The sequence below is a fragment of the Pleuronectes platessa genome, chromosome 13 (genome assembly GCF_947347685.1).
Source record: "Pleuronectes platessa chromosome 13, fPlePla1.1, whole genome shotgun sequence".
Lineage (NCBI taxonomy): Eukaryota > Metazoa > Chordata > Actinopteri > Pleuronectiformes > Pleuronectidae > Pleuronectes > Pleuronectes platessa.
This window is the reverse complement of record NC_070638.1, coordinates 7,188,987-7,196,111: the sequence shown is the minus strand read 5'-3', so window position 1 is coordinate 7,196,111 and position 7,125 is coordinate 7,188,987. Positions and strand designations below refer to the sequence as shown.

The window sequence follows — 7,125 nt, the reverse complement described above, 5'->3', positions numbered from 1 at the left end:
CCGCAGAAACTTGCTACCACCAGGGGGGCGGGTGCTGTCGGTGATTGACGGGTCTGACGGACCAATAGGCGCCCGCCTCTGGTGGGATTCTTTCAAGTTTGGTTGAGAGACAAACGAGAGATAAACAGGATTTTATAAAAGTGATTTTAAATGAAATATTATGTCAGAATAATTGAATGTAAGAGGGAAACTTCAAATTGAACATTATCTTAACACAAGAGAAAGTCGTAAATTTACGAGAATAAAGTCATAATATTACAAGAATAAAGTTTTAATATAACAAAATTATAGTGATATATTTCAACAATGACGTTGAAATTGTATAAAAATTAGGTCATGGTTGTAATATTAGGACAAAAGTGGTAAATATCATAAAATAACAAAAATAAAGATGCAATGTTATAAGAAAATAATACTAAAAGATGACTGCTTTGTTTTCCTCCCTAGCCCTTCTTATGGTGAGATTGAACTAGTTCATCAATAGATAGATAGATTACATTATTCCTCCCAGAAGGAAAATTAAATCGTCATAGCAGCCGGTATATTTGAATACAATAAAATACAATACAATAGAATAAAATAAAAAAATAAATATATATATATTGAGGTAGAAAGAATAAAAAATAGAAACACAAGATAAATAGGTAGATAAGGTGCAGTGGCAAGATGATGGTAATAGTACTGATGATATGATGGTAATTTTATTGTTAGACAGTGATATAATATGATATGATATATAGTAGAGGTATAAATATAAGTATTTGACTATACAATAGAGAATATAATATACTATGAGTGTAAGAATATGTAGACAGAGTGTGCAAAAGACAATATTATTGTATAAATGATATATAATATCAATATGGTTTATATTATCACATATGATGTGAAGTAAGTGTTCTAGTATATGGAGCGGAGTGTTGTACAGGGTACACAGTGCAAGGAGACAGGTTTGTTTAGTGCAGTTCTGTGATGGTGGCTCTGACAGAGGTAGATGAGTTGTACAGAATCTGTGTCTGAAGCTGCTCCTTATAGTGTTGGAGTCAGCTGACAATCACACAAACTGGAATAAGTAGTAATTCTGAAAGTCTGACCAGTGTCCATGGTTGATTCACGTGACGATCTGAAAACGAGGTCTGAATCTCTGTTCACCTTTGTGGTCGATACATAAGGAACCAGCCCGAGTTCAGCAAGTTCTCACTGGCATTTGCAGAAAGGACGCTGGCGGCTGCACGATTTCGTGGAGGTTCAGTACGTTTCCATATTTCTTAAGTGTTTGTTCACTGGGAGGGTATTCATAATATTTTGATAATAATGTGGATTCATTTAGATAATTTCCAACTCAGAGAGAGGCATGTGTTGTTTTTTATTTTTTTATTTTATCCAGGCATTCAAATAATAATAAGAAAACTCTATCTTGTCTTTAACAAACAAAATGCTTTACCTCTGGTCAGTCACAACATTAATCCCGTGTGAATGCACGATAGAAACAATCATTATGGAAAGTGATTATTATAATCGAAATGTTTAAATAGGGAGAGTAAGTGGACTAGTGGCAGAAACTTGGACTATGGGCAGAAAAGGTCTCTGGTCCAAAAATCCAAGAGGATTCTCCCTACCCTGTCTAGTGCCCCTGAGCAAGGCACCTTACTCCCCCAACATCTGCTCCCCGTGCGCCGTACATGGCTGCTCACTGCTCTGTGTGTCCTTCACCAGATGGGTCAAAAGCAGAGGTTAAATTTCCCTACCTGCATGAGTGTGCCTGTGCATGTCTGTGCATGTGTTTGGGACTAATAAATACATCTTAATCTTAATCTTTAAACTCCCTGAAAACATTGTGATGGATTCCTACATTCCTACATCACAACATAACATTCAGGTTATTTATTGGTTACTCCTTTTCATTTAGATTTATTTCTTCTTGCAGGAAAATGGCTGCGGATGAAGACTTCATGAACACAAACACCACAAACACAACCTCAGACCCAAATTATTATTCCGATACCTATGGAGATGAAGTCTGTGACAAAACAAGCACCTTGCTGTTTGGCTCGATCTTCACCCCGGTGTTCCTCTCCATCGTGGTGGTCCTCAGTCTGGTCGGCAACATCCTGGTGATTGTGATCCTCGCCAAGTATGAGAATCTCAAGCTGCTCACCAACGCCTTCATCCTGAACCTGGCTGTGTCGGACCTCTTCTTCACCGCCGGTCTGCCCTTCTGGGCCTACTACAGCCTGGACGGATGGCATTTAGGGGAAGCTGCGTGCAAAACAGTGAACTTTGTCTTCTACGTTGGCTTCTACAGCAGCGGTGTCCTCCTCATCCTGATGACCGCTCATCGCTACGTGGCTGTCATGAACCCTCTGTCTGACATCGTGTCAACCTCCGGCTTCTACAGCGTCTTAGCCTCTGTGATCATCTGGGCGGCAAGTATCTTCATCGCCAGTCCGGCCTTCGTCTTCACCAAAGTCATGGACGAGAAACACTGTGTCTTCGCAAACTCTTACTGGAGCTTAATTGGAATCTACCAGCAGAATATCCTCTTCCTGCTGAGTGCTCTGGTTTTCACCTTCTGCTATTGTCAGATCATCTGCAGGCTGGTGCGTCCTACTGCCCGGAGGAGAAAGAACAAAACCTTGAAGCTCATTTTCACCCTCATGGTCGTGTTCTTTGTGGGATGGGCACCTTACAACATAGTGATTTTTCTAAAGTCATTTAGTCTCTGGAAGAAGCCAGCGGTTAACTCAGAGGTCTTGGCTGCAGCTTGTGAGGCAGAGACACCCCTGGACTATGCTTTTTACGTCTGCCGGATTATGGCCTTTTCACACTGCTGCCTCAACCCTGTGTTTTATGTGTTTGTGGGGGTTAAATTCAAGAATCACCTGAAGAAGATGCTGAAGAGCAAGGCCCACAGCACGAGTCACATCCGCAGTAGACACAGCCGACTCACAATCACATCGGTGACGAGTGGGGAAGAGTTCTCCGTGCATTCGCTGTAGCTCTTGAAGAGATAAATGGACCTTTCCTGTCAGGGCTCCCGCTTTGGAACCATCTTCACCTGGCAAACTCCTCCTCCTCTTACAAACCTATTTTAAAGACACAATCTTATATTTGAGCATTCTCTTTTAATAATTTTATCATGTTTTATTTGGTCATATTTTACTTTTGCAACATGTTTTATTTCTGTATCTGTGCTCTACTGCTCAGGGATCTTCAGATTGCTTTTAAATGGTTTATTATTGTTTGTTTTTCAACTGTGTTCTATCGTTGCCTTCAAATGTTTTATTTTTTAGTTCTAAAGCAAATATTTTTCAAATATTATTATTCAAAATCATATGACTTCAAATGACTATAACAAGAAAACCAGGCTTGTAATAGGCTCCATTCCATGCATGATGCCAAACAAATGAATTGTAAAAACCAACAGTACAGCAGGTATGTTTTTTATTGCCTTTATGAATGTGTTGTGATGAGTGAAAGACAAAACAAGAACAATGGATGAAAGATTAAAAAAAAATACTAATTGACTTGGACGATTCCATTGGTGCATTTTTATTCAAGCAGTCACATGATATAGATCAGATACTGACATTCAATGTTTCTGTTGAACTGAAAAAAAAACCTGTGAGGCCTCAGCATGTCATCACCAGGTTTAAATAATTCAGATCCTATTTGAGAAATTAACTGCACTGAACAAATCAAACCACATGATGGCAACAAAAATAAATCAGTTCGGTACCTCAATTTCTAAAAGGAAAACAAACATATTGAAACTATTTGATTATTAATTATTTTGCCGAATATTTATCTCTAGCTCTAACGTCGCTTTGATAAAAGCTGAGGTCGACTCAGAGCCTAAAGGAAACTGTCTACAGTAGTGACATCCTAACAATGATGAAGATAATGGAGAAATCTGTCAAAAAAAAAATATCCCACTCAAAGATGTTTCTACAAAGATGGGATAATATGACAAAATGAACCTGTTATAAATGCTTCAAACCCTTTTTATTAAATCACATTTAGGTAAATACATATTTTAGGTGTACCTATATTTTTGTCATCACAATATTTCTCACAAAGGTAAATTAAAATCCCCCTCACAAGCCGTTTGTCAAAAATGATTACCTGCACATCAGATGTTATATTTCTGTCCACATCTGTTTATTCTTTGTCTTCATATGTGCAAAGCACCAATTAACCAGGCAGTGTTCCCACATGGCCCCACTGCAACGGCAAATAAAGCGATTCTGAGACTGGATAATTTATTTCCTTCTCCTCTTCTTTACAAATCAGCCCGGGCCAAGGCGTTAACTGACCTTGTGTGTGACAACTAAACAAACAAAATAACACACAGAGTATTTATGATTAACATCAGTCAGCCACGTAACGTCTCACACCCCATCCAAGCCCCTTTTGTCCGCTTTCCGTTAGAAAATATGTCTGTCACAAATTCCTTCAGTATGCTGTAGTATTTAAAATATTGCAAAAACCCCCCCCCCCCCTTTTTTTTCTGGTCCAAATCTTTCAGATCTTTCATACATAACGTGTTTCTCCAGAGCCCTGTCAATATAGCGGAACACGTTGAGTAGTGAGGCCCTGATGGCTCCACGGGGGGTCCAGAGAAGAGTGTACAGGGACAGCTCAGTGGGCCACTGTAACAGCACTCATATCTGTCTCTGGGGGTAGATTAAGCTTAATTAACTAAACCATCCAGCACGCTTGGATGAATGGATACAAGTCAAGGGCAGAGCAGTCACGGGTGTGCTCACACGTTCTCTGGCAGCCACCGGGAAAAAGGGTTTTATGACGAATAATATCGCTATGTGTGTGTCGGCGTGGCACAAAATAAATGTACTCCGGATGTATGGAACAGTTGCATGTACTAGGACCTTTATTTGGTCTTGTTCTGTGTCTTCATGGTGTCGGTAAACACGACCTGTAAGTGACTTATTCACAGAGATTGAAGAATGAAACCTGCATTGTACATAAGCAGTTTATCCCACAACTCTACACATGGGCTCTCCATGAGAAAGCAATTCATTCATTCAAAAGTCTACAGATTAGAATGAAAAGAGTCGAGAAAAAGAGAAATTGTCAAACCTTGGTCTCAAATTTGATTCAAATAAATATGCATCCCAACTAAATTTAAGAAGTTTATTGTTATAAATTATTAAAACAAAATACAGGAGAGAAAAGAACAAACCGAAGAATCTCCTCCCTGCAGAGCCCGAGAAGAAAAGACAATCTCAGGCATCCCATTTCTTATCTCCGAGTCACTACCATCTCTTTTTCCCAGATCATTTTCTTAGCAAATGATGTTGTTGTTCAAATCCTGTTTTTAGCCACGAGCTAAACAGCTGTTGTTGTTTTCTTATGTAGTCTCTGCTACTAGCCCTCCCTGGCCCTAACATTCACTCGGTGCGCTTCTTTTCTCCAGGGCGACTCACCCTCCTTTTTCACATTGATATCGCTCCTTTGATTCCAGTTATCTATAACGATAATTGCTTGGACCATATGTGAATTTAATTGATGCCTTGCAAACGTGTTAATGTGTGTGTGTGTGTTTGTACTTTGTGCACATTGCTAATAAAGTCTTATTTCGTGTTAATCTCGACTGTCAGGGAAATGTGTGCAAATCGATTCAGTGTGTCTCGCTTATCATTACAAACTGTTTCAGTGAACAAATATAGATGACTTAATCCTGGTATGACACACACTGGCATGTGTGACATTTCCCTAATGCACCTCATACTGATCAAATCTGTCACGGGAATGAAATGTTTTAAAAAGGGATTAGATCCACTGTTTAGCACACACTTGCTATACACATTAATGCATGTGCACATGTCTTTGCTTTAATGCAGGAGGGTGACGTGTCGTGGGATCCATTCTTAAAAAACGTATCTTTTCATCGACTTTAATGATAATCCATCTCTCATGCTGCATCAAATTTTTACATACACAGCTATTCCACATTTCCCCACTAGAGGGGACATGGGTATTGGCATAATGCAGTTTGTTTTATTATTACTGGGCCACATGATTGATTATACAGTGATGCACTTTCCATTGAAAGAATTAACACAGACATGTACGTCCCGGTCGTATAAGAAGATACAAAAGACTTCAACGGCTTTGAATCCATTTTTAGCTTTTCTTTTGTTCACGGAAAAACTTCTTTGGGCTGAAATAATGTTTTTCAACACAAATGTTACACATAGAGCAACGTAAACCTGAGTCTGCCTGTCCCACACCAACACATCTCTATATGTCTGAATAAGTCTCTTCTACTTACCTGCTGCTGTCAGAAAGAAAAAACACAGCAGATAACAGCCAAGGAGACTCAATCGACAAATCATATAACAGCATAACACAAAATAATATAACATAAAACAAAATAACATAACATAAAACATAATGAAATAGCATAAGACAACATAACATAAGACAATATAACACAAAACAACATTACATTACAAAACATAACACACAATAACTTAACATAGCATAACATAATACAAAATAACTTCACATAATACAGCATAACACAAAATAACACAACACAACAAAACATAACATAAAATCGCATCGCATCACATGACATCACATCACATCACATAACAAAAGATAAGATCACACATATAGCATGACACAAAATAACACAACATAACACAACACAAAATAAAAACACACGATATATAGCATAGCACAAAATAACATAACATAAACTAACACAAAATAACATCTCACAACATAACATAACCTAACAAAACACAACATAACACAACACATCACAACACAACACACCACAACATACTGTACATTGACGACCAGAGTGCTTTGCATTACAATGCCTGGAAACATTTGTAGCTGTGCTGGTCCCAGTGAGAGCTGGACCTCCAGACCTGGCACTGCCTCTTTAACGCTCTACCCACTGAGCTAATACCCAGACCCTGCTTTTTGGATCCCATCCCTTATCCTCAGGCTGCACCAGCTGCCGTCTACCTCCGACCACACTCCACGCCCCTGATATGTTGTCCTCTACCTGCCTCGACCCTCCTCCTCCTCGTTTGTAGGTGTTCTATCCCCCCGTTCGGCCGCAACTTTCCAAAAGGTGAACAGAAG

General features: G+C 39.1%; 1 protein-coding gene across 2 annotated transcripts; it reads left to right on the top strand.

Annotated features, from left to right (window-relative positions):
* The first annotated feature begins 1,090 nt into the window (after positions 1-1,090).
* Positions 1,091-3,424, top strand: LOC128454429 (chemokine XC receptor 1). Of its 2 annotated transcripts, none has more exons than XM_053437844.1 (2): positions 1,091-1,246; positions 1,928-3,424. In XM_053437844.1, exon 2 carries the CDS (start codon positions 1,932-1,934, stop codon positions 2,997-2,999), a length of 1,068 nt encoding a protein of 355 aa, XP_053293819.1. In that variant the 5' UTR covers positions 1,091-1,246; positions 1,928-1,931; the 3' UTR covers positions 3,000-3,424. The 2 variants fall into 2 exon arrangements, with proteins under 2 accessions (XP_053293819.1, XP_053293818.1); XM_053437843.1 differs by having other exon boundaries at positions 1,094-1,251.
* The last annotated feature ends 3,701 nt before the right edge of the window (positions 3,425-7,125 follow it).